The sequence below is a fragment of the Haplochromis burtoni genome, unplaced genomic scaffold (genome assembly GCF_018398535.1).
Source record: "Haplochromis burtoni strain Fernald_Lab_line unplaced genomic scaffold, NCSU_Asbu1 Contig_326, whole genome shotgun sequence".
Classification (NCBI taxonomy): Eukaryota; Metazoa; Chordata; class Actinopteri; order Cichliformes; family Cichlidae; genus Haplochromis; species Haplochromis burtoni.
In genome coordinates this window covers 193863-212127 of record NW_024582687.1, presented here as the reverse complement: position 1 = coordinate 212127, position 18265 = coordinate 193863, and the positions used below count along the sequence as shown (strand labels likewise).

At 43.2% G+C, this 18265-nt stretch overlaps 2 protein-coding genes across 4 annotated transcripts; one reads left to right on the top strand and one right to left on the bottom strand.

Annotated features, from left to right (window-relative positions):
* Window positions 1–867: 867 nt before the first annotated feature.
* On the bottom strand, window positions 868–4073 carry buc (bucky ball). 3 transcript variants are annotated; one of them, XM_014339963.2, is made up of 7 exons: window positions 3786–4073; window positions 3528–3680; window positions 1979–3433; window positions 1837–1893; window positions 1431–1514; window positions 1269–1342; window positions 868–1117 (listed from the first exon to the last, which is right to left on the bottom strand). In XM_014339963.2, the coding sequence occupies exons 1-6, from the start codon at window positions 3790–3792 to the stop codon at window positions 1311–1313; spliced, it is 1788 nt and encodes a 595-aa protein (XP_014195449.1). In that variant the 5' UTR covers window positions 3793–4073; the 3' UTR covers window positions 868–1117; window positions 1269–1310. The 3 variants fall into 3 exon arrangements, with proteins under 3 accessions (XP_014195449.1, XP_042084416.1, XP_005941969.1); XM_042228482.1 differs by having other exon boundaries at window positions 868–1114; window positions 1271–1342; XM_005941907.3 differs by having other exon boundaries at window positions 1273–1342.
* An 854-nt stretch (window positions 4074–4927) lies between these two features.
* kbtbd2 (kelch repeat and BTB (POZ) domain containing 2) lies at window positions 4928–17034 on the top strand. The gene is made up of 4 exons (XM_005941919.2): window positions 4928–5112; window positions 7691–8249; window positions 11993–12158; window positions 12366–17034. Exons 2-4 carry the CDS (start codon window positions 8077–8079, stop codon window positions 13923–13925), a joined length of 1899 nt encoding a protein of 632 aa, XP_005941981.1. The 5' UTR covers window positions 4928–5112; window positions 7691–8076; the 3' UTR covers window positions 13926–17034.
* Window positions 17035–18265: the final 1231 nt, after the last annotated feature.

Below are 18265 nucleotides of genomic sequence, written 5' to 3'. Positions count from 1 at the left end.
TCTTGTGTCCTTGACTCCTCTTCCCACCATAGGTGCAAGCAGAAGAGGTGAAAAAGGGATACAAGGAAAAGGAGTCAAAGCAACAGGTGCTTGGTATATAGTCTCATTTTAAAGTGATATAAATGAAATGACATTTCACACAGCTGTATTTTATGATCTCAGATGTAAAAGTGCTAATGTTGTAATTCAATTAATAAAATAATGCAACAAGGCAAGATGTACACAGAGAAACGAGGAAGAAAGGATTAAATAACAAACATGAGCAGATGAGCTGCTTAAACGGTCCTCCTTCCACTAATGCTTGTATAGTCCAGCTGTGTACCATGTCTCCTTTATCCAGTGAAGGTAAAAACACTTCCACAACTATAGATCCTCCTGATGGTTCTAAGGAATACAGAAATTAACTTCAGGCTCACAGGCAGGACAGGAAACAAGGAGGTACACACACTAGTGAATGAGAGAAGCCCAGAGCACAATCAATGATGCTCAGCTAGAAAACATTGGACTACCCCACCGCCTCCCCCCGGTCAGGAGAGCATCCTTTGAGAGGTTAATCAAAACTGTTCTTCAGTGATTTCAAGGGTCTGCAAATACAATTTGGCATTAGATAATACCAGGTTGATATTAATAGTCTTCAGGACAATACTGAGAAAATCCAACAATCCCTTTGAGAAACCTCAGAAACAGACTGAGGGGAGTAGAACATCAGCCTCGAACGGATCGGCTGATTGTAAAGTGAAAAGAATATTTTCCATGCCAACATAATACAGCCAGCTTTGTTTAAACTTTGTGTTTTGCATGGAGGAAACATTACTCCTGGGTAATTCGTTCCTACCTATATTCAAAATGTTAAAAACAAAAGAGTCACCACAAAGATTAAATAATGACATTTTATTGGACTGGCCCCAAACAATGGCACACCCCCGGGTGTTACTACCTCTGTGAAATCTGTTAATCATGAATAGTGCAAGACAGTGTCACTGAGGTTTACTTCTTTCTTTTTTTTTTTTACTTTTTTCACCAAACATAAATAGGCCTCCTGTGCGGTGCATTTCACCTAGTGCTCCAAATATCTCCAAACACATCCTTGAACATTTACACCCTTTTGGGGGGGGACCTGAGGGGGGGAAAAAAAAAGAAAAAAAATTAACACACTTTAATAAAATATAAATATTAACTATAAATATATTAGACCCCCCACAGCAGTACAGAGTACTGCAACTGAGTGAAAAGTACCCCATCACATCAAGCATTTTCCTGAATTTCACCTACAGATCCACAAACTTTGTTCAAAAGTCGGTCGAGGGACATTAACATCTCGGTTCCCCTCTCACTGTAGAGCCTGAATAAACAACAGGGTAGATTCTGTTAAATATTCACACAGGAAATCTAAAAAAGATAAACTACCTACTAAAGAAAAACACATTAACCTCTGTTCCAGTGTGGTGACAGCTCGTCGTCACGGGCCTCATCTCTGGGCCTGTGGTACATCACTTTCCACTGAGCACTTGTTTCTTTTCAACCCGTGCAAGCAGGAGACAACAGTGAGTGAAAGTTTAGTAAAACAACATGCACACAGTAGAAATGTATGAAAACTGAAACTTTGCCACAGTAAAACCACACCTTTAGTTAATTAGACTACAGAGTTTATGGTTTATTTGGCATTTGCATTTTTTTTTAAATTGTATTATTTTAATTATTTTAATATATGACAAACACTGCTCACATCATAAGAAACAAACTATGAAAACCTAAACCACTCAGCTGATGCTGGTGAGCAGAATTTAAAACCAAGCAACAATAAAACTTGAAAGGACAACATTTCGAGTTGCACACCTTGCCTCCTCCTGGGAATCACATCGCCTTCAGTCAGATCTTCTCTGCAGAGCCTCTCTGTGAGAGACGGTTCAGAGTCACTACAATGAACAGAAAGGATCTGAAAATATCACAGAAGGAGGCGTCCTTGGCTCAGACTTACCTTGACATGTCCTACACTGCAGCTCGCCGCTGTCCATCTCACCTGCCTCACCTTCACCTGCCTCTTGCTTGCAACCATCTCTCTCTTCCTCCTGGTCCACTGCATCCGTGGGCTCTTTGTACAGGCCTCTCTTATACGAAGACTTGGCTGAATGCCTTTGTGGTAAAGGGTGAGTCTTCCTCGGTGAAGAATGCTTCCTCACAACCACCCTGATGGGCTGCTCGCACCCTCGTCCATATCTGCCCTCATCCTCCGAATCTCCAGCATCGTCCATGTACATCTTTGAGCTGTGAACTTTGCTCCTGCCCGTCCCTTTAGCGAGGCTCTTCCCACAACACGCGCACACATACCTCTTCGTACCTGGCCGCCACACTTCCTCTACATCCTCAGCAGCACGGGGAGATCCACCAATCACCTCGGTGAGCCGCCTTCCTGCGTACATGTGGTGCTGGGGAAAGAGGTCCACGTCGTCCAGATCCGTGGAGAACATTTCATCTCTGGAGGAGAGTTCATCCAGAGATGGACTAAGGACGCTCATGCGTTCGTGTGTTGGCTGCATGGACAGGTAGTTGTAGTAGTAAGGAGCAGTCGGGGAGCAGAGGTGGCCAGGTCCGGCAGATCCAGGTGTTAAAACATCATCGAACGGCAGCTTGAGGATCTGGTAGCTCCGATCAGCTTTGGCTTCATCCAAAGACACTGCTGGATGTTCCACTGTTGAGACGTGGTCTCTGTTTTTAGACTCCTGTACTGATGGCTGAATGGAGGAAATGGCGAGTGAGGCTGGAGTGGAATTACGCGGCTCCTCGGCATCACATCTGGGAACACATTGATCAGTCACTGAGATATCTGACTGGATATCCATGACTTCTTCTTTCCCAAGATGGAGGAAACCATCTACTGCCGACCGCTTGCCCTCAGGACACTCCTCATGGACAGAGGAGCTATCAAGGGGCAATTCCTCTTCCAGTCTTCCTGCCCAACATCCCTGAGCGCTCAGGGTGCCTAAGATCATTTGGCTGGACTCATTGGCTGCAGTGGATCCGCCGAAGGTCACAGTAGTGGACTCTGAATGCAACATGCGAGCCTGCTCTTCATTCTTCTTTTCTTCTTCTGGAGAAAACATTCCTGAGGACTGGGACGCAATTCCGGAGTCGAGTTCTCGTTCGGCGCCCTGCAGTTCATTGGCTCGAATTTTATCCAGGCACTCTATGAGCTTGGTTATAGCATCGCTGGGGTCAGTTTGGGCCTCCGAGCAGGCCGTTTCCCGACGGCCATGAGGCTGTGGATGGTAGTGATGCTGCTGCTGGCGAGGTACGTCGCCCCAGACAGGAGCGTGGAAGCGAGGCTCAAACATTCGCCTGTAATCCATCGGGTAAATAGGAGCATGTGGTAAAACAAAGCCAGGGTATTGCATGTACTGGTAAGGGTGCATGCAGGGGCGGCCAAAGTTAAAAGCTGGGAGGATGGTGAGAAGATAAAGGGAATGAATGGCAATGAAGCTGCACGCACCTTCTGCAGGTTTAATGCAACAGTGGATGAGTGTACATACCTCCAGGCAGACCAAAGTGACTGTATGGGTTGTTGAGCTGCCACTGTGGATAGAGGTAGCAGGGCTGAGATGGTGGCTGGACATAGAAAAAAGGTCTGGGATGGTGATTTCTCTGTTGTCCACTCCCAAATGATTGTGGCTGTTTGCTTGCATCTACAAAAATGTGTTTTAAGATAATTAACAAGCAATAAGTAAATAATCTATTAATAAATTAAAGGTTTAATCAGCATGAGATGAGATACTTAAGGCTGCCTTTACCGTCCATTTTCTTTCTCCTTCTTGCTCAGCCTGTCAGAAATAAAACCTCCAGAGGGATTAAAACAGCCACATAAACATCCCCAAGCTTCTGGAAATTAAACTCGTTCGTTTGTTTGCTTTTTTTCTCCTTCTATAGTTAAAGTTCCTCTAAACAAACAAAGGTAAAGACGCTTCCCACTCAGGTCCACATGACGCGACCATAAACCAAAGCTGAAACATCTCCGTTAATCAGTCATATAGGAAACAGCTGCAACTCCTGCAGGGCTGCCTGATTCAAGTGCAAACGGAGAAATCAGCATCGCGACCTGATCGGGTTAAAGTAACCCGAATAAATAAATAAATAAATAAATAAATAAATAAATAAATAAATAAATAAATAAATAAATAAATAAATAAATAAATAAATAAATAGTTAGGATTTATTCCAGGGGGTTACAACCTAAAACGGACACACAAAATAAAGAGTCGGCATCAGTGAATAAGTCAATTAAATTATGTTACGCCGGACAGTTATGTCTGAACATGCCAAATTCAGACCAACACCCGACATCGACATGACAGTTATTTTATTTTATTTTATTTTATTTTATTTTATTTTATTTTATTTTATTTTATTTTATTAGCCGAAGGGAGACATAATTAAACAAAAATCGAACAAAGACAGTTAAGGAAAATATCGATTTTAAAAAGGGCTCAGAATAGTACAAAGAGATCATGGCTAATGAATACTAAAACTCACGAATAAATATGGTTAATATGATATCCTTTAAAAACGTTTTTTTGTTTTTGATTCTGTGTATTTATTTGCTTATTTGATTGTTTCTTTGTAGAGCCAAATCTTTGATTAAAAGCTTGATTCTAATGTCACATAATTATTTGCCTATATATTTAGATCCGTAAGATTAATGAAAATTATATTATCTATTATTGTAAATATCAATAAAATACTAGGGTTTTATTGTTAAGTGTTAATAAATAAATGTTTTTAATAAATAAGAATGGAGGGGACTTTGCTCTTGTCGGTGGTTCTAAAATAAATGTCCATAATTGTTTTTCTCAGGTGCAGTGTCTGTCTCAGTCCTGCAGGGGTCGCTGTTTGTCTCTTCATCAGAGGACGCAGCTCGCTTGATTCCGGCGCAGGCGCAGTATCCTCTGTTGGCCTCTTGTCTTGGAGGCGCTTATGATGCGTTAAAAGGTTGTCCGCTGCTCGGACCTTCCACACAGCTACTCAGCGTCTCAGCTCGGCACGGGGAGATCACTGCACGCTTTCTGTTGATGGGAAGAGATCCCGTGACGGTTTAGAGTGTGGATCCTGCTAAGGTTTACAGTAAGCTACATTTTTGTTGTTTTTTAGGCGTTCTGCGCGAGAAGTGGCTCAGCTTATTTAGCTCTTTTAGCAGCTAGCCTAGCAGTTTGTGTTTGTGTGCGTGTTAGCAACATGACCACTCTCGTTAGCTACTGCTATAACGCCCTTTTTTCATAGCAGCTTCTTTGCTGAGTTGATGATATTATATCCGTGATTTTCTAACTATAACTGCCGGCTCATCCTTCTCGCTAGCTAACTGGTAAGGTACACCGGAACTACGAAGCTAATGGAGAAGCTATAGTTGCTAACTTGCCGCGGGTGACTACTTGAGCCAGTGATATAACGTTACATAGAGGCTAGATGTCTAGCTACCGTAATCAACAGATGGGGGACCACCTCTGTGGAGGTACACGTAAGAAACATAGCCCCATGGTGTTTGCCAACTTCAACATCTGGCTAACGGCTCCATGTTTTAGACAGCACCGGGGTTTGTTTTGGACGTGGTGGAACGTGCTAATGAAGCTAGCAGTCCAGTTTCAGTGTGGTCCGAAAAATGTTTGGCCGGACTGGAAGAAAATCTCAGTATTTATCTGCAGGATAACCTGTTAGCAGGCTGTGAGGCTGGCTGCGTCCTCGGTGGCTGGCTGGCTGCGTAAAAAGCACGTTTTCCAAGGTGTTGTGTGCAGATTGGGCCCGCATTAAGTGGAAGAAACCCTGTAGACGCATAAATGTGGATGGAGTTGTATCAATCTTGACAGTTGACAGCTGTTAATAAAGATAGATAGATTATCTTATCTTAGAATCTGCATCAGCAGAGTGATTTTCCGCGGTGTGTGGAACGTGCTAGTAAATTGCACCGATGCATAACCCCGAATCCGTTAGCCTGCAGACTGATGTAACACATGTTAGGTAAAGATTATTAGCGGGTTTTTTTTTTCTTTTCTTAATAACATTACCTTTGCGGCTTATACTCAAAGGTAGATTTTCATAGACCTGGTTGAGGTTGAGGTTCAAGACAGGTGACTAATTGGAGCTGGAAAACCCCTGCTTCAGTGTGGCTTAGTAAGGCTTTTTTTTTTTTTTTTTTTTTTTTTTTCTGGCAAAATGTGGTGACCCATCTTCCTTGCTTCTTGGCACTGCTACTGGTGATGTAACTGCATATAGAACATTTTTTAAAACATTGTTATTTCCTGAGGATTTTCACTCATTTTTTTGTTTAATTGATAGCTGTGAACAAAGGTGAAATGAGATCAGATCAGGCAAAATGGTTTGGTGATTATTGAGAGTGCTTTAAAATCCAGAATCTCTTTAAGGTATTAGGTAGAGTTAGGATCTGGTGACTGGTGAAGACTTTAACGCACTCACCTAACTATTCGGTGACCCCTGAGGTCTGTACCGTAAACCAGTTGATCTTATCCAGATAACATCAGAGTTAAACTTGGGTTTCCTGTGACGGTGGTTTACTTTAGGATTGTGTTAGGACAGGGCGTTAGGTGTAAAAACTCTGCTACATAAAAGTTAGGAGCCTGTGGTAACCCCTTGCACCAATGGAGAAGCCATGCTGTACACCAGCAAACAACAAAACATGTCTTTTATGACTGCTACACCTGGAGTTACAAAGGGACTATTAAAAATGGACACATTGTAGCCTTTCAATAACAATTTTACAAAAAAAACTGTTAATCCATGTAATTCAGATGCTGTCTTGTTTCTTAGAAGGGTTTTGGGTAGTTTCTAGCCAGGCTGGGTTTTTTTTTTTTTTTTGGCTTTTTCCTACTCTTTCCAGTTCCAGTGCGATACAGATGCTTGGCTTTGGGCATTTGTCGATGTTGAGTAGCAATTCGATACCAGTGTTAAATTAAATTGAGTGACTGGGAATCTTTTTGTAAGCTAATATCAGACTAGTTCAATTGCACTCTCTCTAGTTTTGTAATATAACATTTCTATCCAGCCCAATCTTTTGAGTCAGACCAATATTCAATACAAATAGTAGATCCATGCATCTCTTGTTGTTTCATCGCCTAAGTCACTAAGCAGTGATTGCATATTTTTGTGAATTTTGGGGTGTAATTATTTACCATCGTCATATCACCAAATCGCTTCATACAACAGAATTTAGTGTGGGAAACAGTGCCTTTGCACAAAAAATAAAAACCATTACAGATTTTGAAACCTATGTTTCTCGGGTAGCGAATCGGGTGGGGATATTTTCCAGTGTTAACCTTTCCCACCCAGCAGGAAATGGTGTGCTTCAACTGATAATACTCTTTAGTGTGAGATCACACAGACTGCGCAGGTTAAAGACAAACTAATGTCAGCGTTATTTGCGCTCTCACTGAAGAGCTCCTCAGAATTCAAGGCTGCAGTGCATGTGGGAAAACGGCTGTACTCGCTGACCAGCTGCCAGTGCAGTTTCTGGACGAGAGGGTGAAGTGAGTGCTAAGACTCTGACAGGAAATGCAATTTTTCAGGGTGTTCAATGCTTAGAGAACCTAAAGAAAATCAGAGGAATGTAAAGAGTTTGTAGATTTCTTATTTTTCCTCTACTGCTGGTTTCTCTGCATGTGAGACTCACGCTTCCTTTTTTCTTTTTTTACAGACAAGCACTGATGTAGCAGCTCGCTCTCTCTCTACCTCCACTCCCCAGTGCCTCACTGCATGACCTCAGACAACAAATAGGAAGCCCACAAGGGGGGAAACAGCCCGTTCCTCAACCCGGACCCCCTTCCTCTGGACGCCTCGTGGTGATGCTCAGCTTTTGGCACATCTCTAGCAGAAGGAGCAACAGATATTTTTCGACATAGGTGTTGTACGCCTCCACTTGGGCTTGGGGAGTCATTAAAGAGTTGGCCCCTGCCCACTCCCCCTTCCCCATTTATCCTCTTGAATCTTTAAGATTGTAACTTTTTCTCCTGGTTGGCTCGAGTCCGGTTCTGCCGGCTGCGTTACTTTTCAAAACTGGGGCGGGATTCATGGGATGCGACCATGTCGGATCTCAGTGAGCGCAGGCCGGTCAACACGGACTACGCTGTCTCCCTGCTGGAGCAGCTCAAGTTCTTCTATGAACAGAAGTTACTGACTGACGTTGTGCTGCTGGTGGAGGACACGGAGTTCCCGTGTCACAAGATGGTCCTGGCCACGTGTAGCTCCTATTTCAGGTGAGTGCGCCTCACGGGGATGGAATAACTCGCGTTGTGCGCGTCTGCTTTTAACAGCCTCGGGCTGCTTGTGACTCTAAATGCGAAGAGATGTATGCATGCTGTCTTTATGTAGCCTGGTGAGGTCTGTGGGTGCTCACCTCCCTCAGTTTTAATGAATAATGCATCTTGTAGTAGAGCAAGTGTTACCTGCTCTATACAAAACAAGTGGATGGGGTTACTTGAGTGCTGGAATGTCCTCTACACCAGTTGAGGGTTTGACATAACCAGGAAAAATGTTTGTCAAGCAAGCACAAGCTGAAGGAAGTCAAATTCCTTGTTTGTGTGAACGAACTTGGCCAAAAAAAAGATGATTCTGATTAACGAAAGTGTGGTAATTAAAATGAAGAGGCTCATCGTGGTGGTATTAAAAATATGAAGGAAGCCATGTTTTTGAGACGCCGTCTTATTAAAATGCATGCTGTCATCAGGACTAGACAGCATGCATTTTTAAAAAATAGGTGAGTATTGACTGTAAAATGCATTTTAGTGTCCGCCTGTTCGACAGAAGTAGTCTGTTTTATCAACAAAAACTTTTTTTTTTTTGGGCAGCAGTTTCTGATTAAAGCCTTCACCAGGAAGACAGGTGTAAAAGATGGTCTGCTTGAGCCCAAGCTAAGGGACTGAACTGCTCTGGTCTGCACTATGTACCACGGCCGAGCTAAAAGGGAAGGAGCCAACATGTAGCCCGGGACAGACACAGATGGAGGCAGAGAGTTGATGCTGATGAACCAGTAAAGATGATGTAGCTGTCAGCAGAGATGGAGACAATCTAGACAATTTCTAGAGTTGACAGTAGCAGTGCTCATGACTGTATTTAAATTCAAACATTTGAAGGTTAAAAAGTTTGCAAGACACCATAAATCAAACCACCTGCTCAGTTAACTCAAACATTAGGAGATGCATGTCTTCAATTTCTCACACTGTGACAAACCTGCAGAAGTAAGAACAGGTTAAAATAAAGCTGCAAGCAGTGATGATTGTCGAGGCGTATCCAGCAAGTATGTGGATGTCTTTAGCCATGGATTCTACTTGGATGTTGGACAAACAAAACTTGCTAGGTGGTTTTGGATACCCCTCATTATGTGTTTAACCTGCAGTGGAAGTGTTATGTGCATGTTTATCACGTTGTCCAGATTTCCTATTGCTACTAGGAATCGCAGTAACTGAGAATTATTACTGGCACATACATGGCTGTTATCACACGTAGTGCCTGTAGTGATCAAAATTGTTTGATTTGATAAATCATTTCCTGCTTTTTCTTCTCTTGTCATTTTTCAAATCAACTGGAAGAGAATGAATTTAAAGAGAAACTCCACTGTGAACCAGGGTTTGAGTGGTGAATTTTTAGAGGAGTGTTGGCCATTTACAGAAGTTGCATCAATAACTCTACATGGCTTCAGTGCAGAAATAGAAATTGAGCTTTTGCCTGATTGTTGATGTTAAGCTAAGTTCAGTGATAAGGTAGGTAGATGCTGGTTTTGAACCTGCTTTGTGGTACGGGCACTGAAATATTTATGCATGCATGGGGGGAAAAAAATGAAGCAAACATATCACTCAAAGCCCCCCGAGGCCTCATTTGTCCACACCACATTGCATGATAAAGAGTGTGCAGTGTAGTGAATAAGATTCTGTGCATGATGGGAGCTCCTGCAGCATTTGAACACACCATCTACCTCCTTCCTGTCTCATTGCATGCACTCCAAGAAAAACCTCCCATCAATTCAGACCTCTCACAACCGTTTCCCATGCAGTCGTTATCTGGTGCGAACATGGGAAATGTTTCCCCTTCGGGGTGTAGAGGTGTCGCAGCACTTTCTCTTTAAAGTGGAGCCTATTCCTCCTCTTTCCACGCATGCCTCTCTTCAAGGAATGGAGGGCGTCTGTGCAGAGCGCTTGTGTTTATAGGGGGAAAGTCTGGTCACGTAGGTCCTGGTGAAAGATGGAGAGCAAAAAGTGGGGAAACAAGGGAGGTGGGGGTGTGCAGGGGTATGCCTGCAGGATTGCGTAATACAGGCTGGCAGGTTTGGTCGCTGTTGTGATCAACCCACAGACACACAGTCCCCAAAAGCCAGTGTTCAGGTGGGCAGAGCAGTTCTTTCTTTTTCATACAGTGATTGCTTTGAAAAATAAAAATTAGAGCAGCATGTTGTAGTCAGCTGTTTATCACCCTTGAACAACATTCAACAGTGCTCACCACAATGTCAAAAAGCTGATATATTCAAGAACAAAGGGCTTCAAATCCTCCAATCAGTGACTGCGAATTATCTTCCGGATGTTTTTTAGAGCAGGGGATTCTCTGGATTCTAAGTGGGCATAACAGATTACGAAAGGCTCAATGTTTGTTCTTCTCCCCCCCCCCAACTAAAAATTGGTAAGGAAATGAAGTGTTGGTGCTTTCAGCCTCCCCAAAATAGTAGTTGTGCAGTAATACACGGTGCCTCTGAACACTCTGTATCTAGCACAGAATCCAAATAAATGTAAATTACCATCTCAAGCCACTAACTGTTCCTCAGATTTGTAAATCTGAATGAACTGATGCAGTAAAGAGGCTCTGATTCACGCCAGCTGCTGATGAATGACAACATGGCAGCGTGGGCATCCCACCGAGGCTGCTGATGCAATGTGGGGGCTGGAGACTACCAGCCAGGTGCTGGGTGTTGCTTGTCGCCTTTTGTCATCTGGTATTAGTGAAACAAGCTTATTAGTGTTCAACAAGACAGCAGTAACATCTGTTCCAGGTAAATCTGTGATGCTGCAGTGTTTACCACAGAGTATGAACTCCAATACAAAGAGTTGGAGCTGTTTTGTCAAAGGTACTTGGTGAAAATAACTTAAGCTGGTCTGCTCTTCAACCTTGGTGACTTCATGTAAAAATACATGAAGTAGGTTGGAGTGATGCTCCAGAGCAGAGGCAGCCCAAGGTGATGAAGTTGGAGGAAACTCAGCTGACCTGAAATTCTCATTGATGTTCTTGTAGGTCACGATATCTTTAATGTGACTTTTGGATAAGTTAGTCTAAATATAATTTTATAATATAAAGATGCATGACATAACACAACCAGTTGTTAGTGTTACCCAGCATGCATGTGCTGTTACTGGTGTAAGAAATGGTTTGTTTCACCGATTTTTGTGTCTCAGGATGTTTGCCCTGTTAAACAGGATCAGTTTTGGATTAGTAATTGTTTTCATATTAATGACTCGTGATTAGAACCTGACAGATGGATAAGGAATTATCAGTCCTGTGTTTCAGTCAGACATAATTTGAACAAATGTTAAAATGAGGTGACAAACTTACTTTAAAGTGAAGCCTCTGTGTGGGAAATGCTGAACTTAGTTCGGAAATTTTATACAGATATTAAGAAGTATTAATAAACGGGTGTCATATTAGTATGCTAGATAACTGGCAGCTATAATGCCAGAGTTGCCTGTAGAAAGAGAGGAAAGTACAAACTGGATAAAGCAGGCTCCTCTCCATCAGAGCTCATTGTATCTGTTATCTTGCTCTGAGTTATGATTAAGATGGTGTGGAAAATGTTTTCTGTTCACTTTTTTTAAATTGGGTGATGCATATGATTAAAATTTCATATCTTCATGAACACCAGTGAACCTCAGTTGACATGAGATCTCGCTGTTTCACTTCCTCTTACATCGGCTGCTGCGTTGACTGTCGTCTCACTGTTGTTCCGGTCTTTCACTCACAGGGCAATGTTCATGAGCGGCCTCAGCGAGAGCACGCAAACCCACGTCCATTTGAGGAACGTGGACGCGGCCACCCTGCAGATCATCATCACGTACGCCTATACGGGCAACCTGGCCATCAGCGACAGCACAGTAGAGCCACTCTACGAGACCGCCTGCTTCCTGCAGGTCAGTGCAGTGAAGGACAAAGAAAAGGAACAACCTGTGCTATTTCTCTGTGCCAAAGAGCTCTGTTGTTTGTATTTGTATCAATCCGCCACTGAAAGTAGTGCTCTGGTAGTGGCCTCGATAAATTCTATCCTTATTTTGTATCTTTAAAGATAAGAATATGAAGAAGACTAAAACTAAAGACACATCCTTTATTCTCCTATTTAGGTTGAGGATGTCTTGCTGCAGTGCAGAGACTACCTGGTGAAGAAGATCAACGCTGAGAATTGCGTCCGCATGCTGAGCATCGGTGACCTCTACAGCTGTAGTGAGCTGAAGCAGAGCGCCAAGCGCATGGTGGAGCACAAGTTCCCCAAAGTGTACCGACAGGAGACCTTCCTCCAGCTGTCCCACGAGCTGCTCATAGACATCCTGAGCAGTGACAACCTCAACGTCGAAAAAGAGGAGACTGTGCGCGAGGCTGCAATGCTGTGGTTGGAGTATAATATGGAGGCACGGTCACAGCACCTGTCCTCGGTTCTGAGTCAGATTCGCATAGATGCACTGTCTGAGGTGACCCAGCGCGCCTGGTTCCAGGGTCTGCCGCCTAACGACAAGTCTGTGGTGGTTCAGGGCCTCTACAAATCCATGCCCAAGTTCTTCAAGCCACGGTTAGGCATGACTAAGGAGGAGATGCTGATCTTCATGGAGGCCATGTCAGAAACCCACAGTGACGGTTATGTATTTTCCTCGAACGTGCCTACTACAGTAGTGTGTTACAGCCCACAGGCGGAGAAGGTGTACAAGCTGTGCAATCCCCCGGGAGACCTGCAGAAGGTGGGCACGCTTGTGACTCCTGATAATGACGTGTTCATCGCTGGTGGGCAGATCCCTCTCAAAAACTCAATCTCCAACCATGGCAAGAGTGGCAAGTTACAGGCGGTGTTCCGCTCAGTCGATAGTTTCTTCTGGTTTGATGCCCAGCAAAACTCCTGGGTGCCCAAAACCCCCATGCTGTGTACTCGAATCAAACCCACGGTGGTCTACTGCGACGGCTTCATCTATGCAATCGGAGGGGATAATGTCGGAGGAGAGCTGAATAAACGCACAGTGGAGCGCTACGACTGCGAGAAGGACGAGTGGACCATGATGAGCCCCCTACCCTTCGCCTGGAACTGGAGCACCTCGGTGGTGGCGCATAACTGCATATACGTCATGACCCACGATTTGATGTACTGCTACCTGCCACGAGCCGACACCTGGATGGAGATGGCCATGCGCAAGACGAGCCGCTGTTTTGCATCTGCAGCCGCCTTCGGCGACCTCATCTTCTACATCGGCGGGCTCCACGTTGTCAGCAACTCCGGCATCCGTCTGCCAACGAGCACCATTGACGGCTCCTCAGTTACTGTGGAGATTTATGATGTCAAGAAGAATGAGTGGCGTCTGGCGGCGAATATCCCTGCCAAGCGCTACTCCGACCCGTGCGTGCGGGCCGTGGTGCTGCTCAACTCGCTCTGCATTTTCATGCGTGAAACCCACATGAACGAGCGTGCCAAGTATGCCATCTATCAGTATGACGTGGAGCTCGACCGTTGGTTCCTGCGGCAGCCCGTGTCGGAACGTGTGCTCTGGGATCTAGGCAAGGACTTCCGCTGTGCGGTGGGGAAGCTGTATCCCTCCTGTTTGGAGGAATCCCCCTGGAAACCCCCAACATACCTCTTCTCCCCCGATGGCGCAGAGGAGTTCGAGGTGGACGGTGAGCTGGTGGCCCTCCCTAACGTATAGCTCATAAGCACCCCTCCCCTATCTCTCCGTCTAAAGCAGGAGACTATATTACCAAGGAATAAACAATAAGGGGAGGGGGCTCATTGGAACTCTAGAAAACAAAAGGGTTTGACTTTCTGTATTGTAGAGGGAGCTCTGGACTTCACAGGCTGTTGCTGATGAGCAGCCCAAAACAAGTTTGGAGCAACAACAAAAAAACGCCCCCTCAAAATTACTAGTAATCTTAAAAAAATGTTTTCCCCGTGTTCATTGGTTTCTTATTTTTCTTTTTTTGCCAGTGAAATGTGTTTAGATTTTCCTACATTTGTCATACTGTTCCAACTAGAGCCCGACCGATATCAGCTGGTGCCCAATTGGCACGTGTCTTGTCCGATATTTTTCTAGTTTGAGGTCATTCAGGCGTCCAAGCAACTCAGACTCCAGTGTTTCCTGCAGATTTAGTTTCTGTTTGTGGTGGTCACGTTCTGAAATGAGTAAAAAAAATATTACTGTTTTAAAAGGTGCTCCTCTGCAGTTTTCAATTGCTGTGGTCTCTGTGATAAATAACAGTGCAATATATTCAGCTGCCTCTCCGGTGAGTCTCTCATCACTCGGTTTGGACAGCTGCTGACCAGTGCCAGCAGGTGTCCAAATCTACCACAGGGGGAAAGGCTGGAGAGGCAAGGACCACCACAACAGTGAGCCAGCCATAAGGGAAACATGAGGTGGGAAGGGAGTGGGCTTTGAAAATAAGAGCGTTTCAATTTGTGGAAGTTTTTTGCCCATGTCTGCATGAGAAACACTGGACTCATGGTTTACATTCACTCAGCACTGTCAGCAGCACATGTAGCAGAGTAGGAATCACAGCTTTGAAACATGGTCAGGCAATCGGCGATCTGCCTCAAAGTAATTTTAACCATGATAAATAATGAGAACAATCTGAAATGCTCCAGGTTTGTATTTCCACCGATCAGCCGCAACGTTAAAGCTGATCTTTTATTTATTTTTCGTTCCAATGATGGTTATTTCAAGCCACTGTACACACTGATATTCACTGGGAACTATTCAGTATTATATCACTGTTCATAACAGTTGTAACACAGTTTGTTTTGTTTCAGTTTCACTTGGCGAAGTTTGCTCTGCACCTCAGTTCCGTTTACACTTTGGAGGTTTCTGGTCGTTTCAAGGCACGATGCACTCTTATATTCACTGGGAATTACTCCACAGTTGTGGCACAGTTTGTTAGTTTCACCTGGCGGAGTTTGTGTCAAATCTCATTTTCGTTTACGTTGACAGCCGTTAAGTCACCGCTGGCTTTTCGTGCTTCGTTGTGTGCAGCAGCCTCTAGGTCCATTACTGCCACTCACTGGTAGGAGACACACATCACATCACTTTAGCTTTGGTGTTATAACTTATCCTAAAATCATGATCATAGTTCTCTTTGCAGTACAATGCAGTGGTGTCAAAGCTGTTTGATCTTCAGGCAGGTGGTTCTAATATTGTGGCTGATTAGTGTGTGTGTGTGTGTGTGTGTGTGTATACACCAATATACAGAATTTTTAATAAAAAAAAAAAAAAAAGACCATCCACACCAAAAGATCCAGCGTCGTTCAGGCTCTAGTTCCTACAATATGATAATCTAAACATCAGCAGATGCAGATGATGATGAGGATAATGATGCACTTGTAAATCTACTCAAATGTCAATGGCAACTGTACCAAAATTACCCCCCAAAGCCCCTTATTAGATTGTTGCTTCCCCCTCTCTCCGCTCCTGTTCTTTCCCCCCCTCTTCTCTCATTACTGATGAAGGAATACTCTGCAGAAAATCTGGCTTTACAGCATGAGAACCTCAGTTTGATCCACTTTAACATTTTTCTTTTGCTCTGTGCAAAAGAAGCTGATTTCAGACGTTAAGTTAACATAGTTAAAGTCAGTCAAAAGTGAGTGTAGAGTGCAAAAGTGTAGAAAAGCAGCAGTTCTCCCCATTTGATTCTTAAAACAGAAAATGTTTGACTCTTAATTTTAAAAAAGAGTTGTATTAGATTTTAACTGCGTCATTCTCTGCTTTCAGCTTTTATAAGATTTGCTGCTTTTCTTTAACTTTTTTTGCAGAGGTAATGAAATAGTTTCTAATCTAAGAGTTTAAGCTTACATCTTCAAATTTCAGTAACACTGGTTTACTTTTTTTTTCTTTTTTTCTTTTTTTTTTTCTCTCTTGCAGTCACAAAGCAGGTGAAGTTTAATTTCCAGCAGAGTTTTCCTTTTTCAAAAAACAGGATCACTTATTTCCTCAAAAGGCCTGCAGACGAGGGAAGCAGAGGCTGCGGTTTTTGGGAAAGGCCAGAGAGGCTGTTTTTAAAAGCGAGAGAGAGGGTGACTGCAGGTTCAGCCGCCCGTCGCCTCTCCTCCCTCACCTCTCTGTCCTCTGCCCTCACGCCGCCGCTGCCTGTTCCTCGAGTTGGTTTGCACACCGGTCTTCCACACAACCAGCAGTCAACGCCTCACTCGATCTGCCGTGACATGATCGTGACACTTTGTTTTTCTCCAACACACAACTCCATTCACAGTACAAACAGGTTTCTGGCTCATCATCTTTTTAAGTTTTTGTTTCTTATTTCCAAGCTGCTGAAATATATAAAATGTATAATAGAATATCTATTTTTCATATGTTTAAAAGAAAACTGTTCTAGTGTGGGGAAATAACCAGGTCTATTTTGTATTAGGTTTTTTTTTTTTCTTTTTTTTCTTTTAAATTAATATCAGACTTTACTGTAGTGTGATTGTGGGGGTTTTTTTGTTTTTGTTTTTTTCTTTTCCCCTATTGAATTACATTTTCCGAAGTGAATATCGAGGAATCTTGCTGCTGATTGGTTGTGAGAGGAGCGGGCTGGCCTTGGGATTTTTGCTAAGGAAACTGTCCCGCCAACCACTAGCAGAAGTGGAGAGGGGCGGGGTTAGAGGAGGGAAGGGGTCTTCCTCCTACTTTTTTTTTTTTTTTTTTTTAAAACATGAGCACAGGTGCTTCATGACGAACCTTACTAGCATGTTTGGCTGCATCATATTCCTTTGGCACTGTATTTTGAATGAACGTTAATTTATTAAAAAACATACCAAAAACGTTCCTGAAAGTAGACTCCCTGTTTGTTTATTTATTTGTTATACAATTTTTGAAAAATAGGTGCTAGATGAAGAAATCTAAAAATAATGCACGTTTTGGAAATTCTTTGCTGTGGGGTTTCGGCACCTTGAAACAATGAGGTATTTAGTGTAAAATAATGCAAAATGCTGTCAAGCAAGTTTATCTTTCATGCCTGGCATTGCTGAAATACTTTTTCAAGAAGTCAAAGTGTCTTGCTTACACCCCTACATACTGTTTATTCTGGTTCATGTGACAGATGTTAGTGAAGTTGCAGTTGCTGCTAAATACAGAAACTGAGCGAGGAAATACAGAATTGCTGCCTAGGAAATAGCAGGGCATTTTACATCCAAAGGTACAGCTCTATGTGGAGAATAAAAATTTATTTTTTTTTATTTATTTTTTTTTCTTAACGATAGAAAAAGACGTGTAGGGGTGGACAGGAGGAAAAACAAGCCAGTGCTGTTTGGAGCTGTACATGTGGAACTTCCTTTAAAACAAATGCTAAACAGCTGAGTGGAGGTCAAACGGTGTAAACTTTACAGTAATGGATGGTGGTTTGATGGATGTAATCAAATTCTCCACACAACTGTGTAGCATTTGTTTTGAAGGATGTTCCACACCTACAGCTCCAAAAGGTAGAATTGATCAAATTCTTTTATCCTGTATAGGTGTGAAGGCGTAAATATGCATGCTACACGTTTGTATATTATATTGGTGAAGCCATCAATACCATTAAATGGAAACACCAGGCTGCAGACATGAAATCGAGAAACAAAATAGTTTCTGTCAAATTGCTCAGATTTACTTTCCCATTAACGTTAGTCACAGTAGAAAAATGGGATGGAGACCAAAAGCAAAATGTTGCAACTTCAGTTGTTGCTTCAAAGACTGGGACCAGATCTGCAACCACTCAGTTGCTGCCTCCGAAGCAGTTTTGGTGCTTTGAAGTGGTGATAAAATAGCAACGAGACTGAGTCAGTCTGCTATCACTCTGCAACTGAATGCAGTCTCTTTGAGATTATACAGTGGTTGTGATAAATTAATTGCAAATCTCTTTCCATCTATTTCACATTAACAACTTACATAGAGTAAAGCCAAAACCTTAGATCTGAAAGAAGTTCTTCCACAAATAGTGACACTGAATCCTTGAAGGAGGGATTCGGTGGGTGTGAATTTCTGATTGTCTTTGGGTGAAGCCACATGCAAGGTCGTCGGATTCA

Excerpts from the sequence above, each read along its gene's own strand:
- buc (XM_014339963.2), bottom strand. Across the intron at positions 1,515-1,836 it reads GATTCCCAGGAGGAGGCAAG|AAACAAGTGCTCAGTGGAAA; the intron begins GTGTGCAACTCG and ends CGGGTTGAAAAG. Across the intron at positions 1,343-1,430 it reads GTCACCACACTGGAACAGAG|GCTCTACAGTGAGAGGGGAA; the intron begins GTTAATGTGTTT and ends TTGTTTATTCAG.
- kbtbd2 (XM_005941919.2), top strand. The coding sequence starts at position 8,077 with ATGTCGGATCTCAGTGAGCGCAGGCCGGTCAACACGGACTACGCTGTC. Across the intron at positions 8,250-11,992 it reads ACGTGTAGCTCCTATTTCAG|GGCAATGTTCATGAGCGGCC; the intron begins GTGAGTGCGCCT and ends TTTCACTCACAG. Across the intron at positions 12,159-12,365 it reads AGACCGCCTGCTTCCTGCAG|GTTGAGGATGTCTTGCTGCA; the intron begins GTCAGTGCAGTG and ends TCTCCTATTTAG.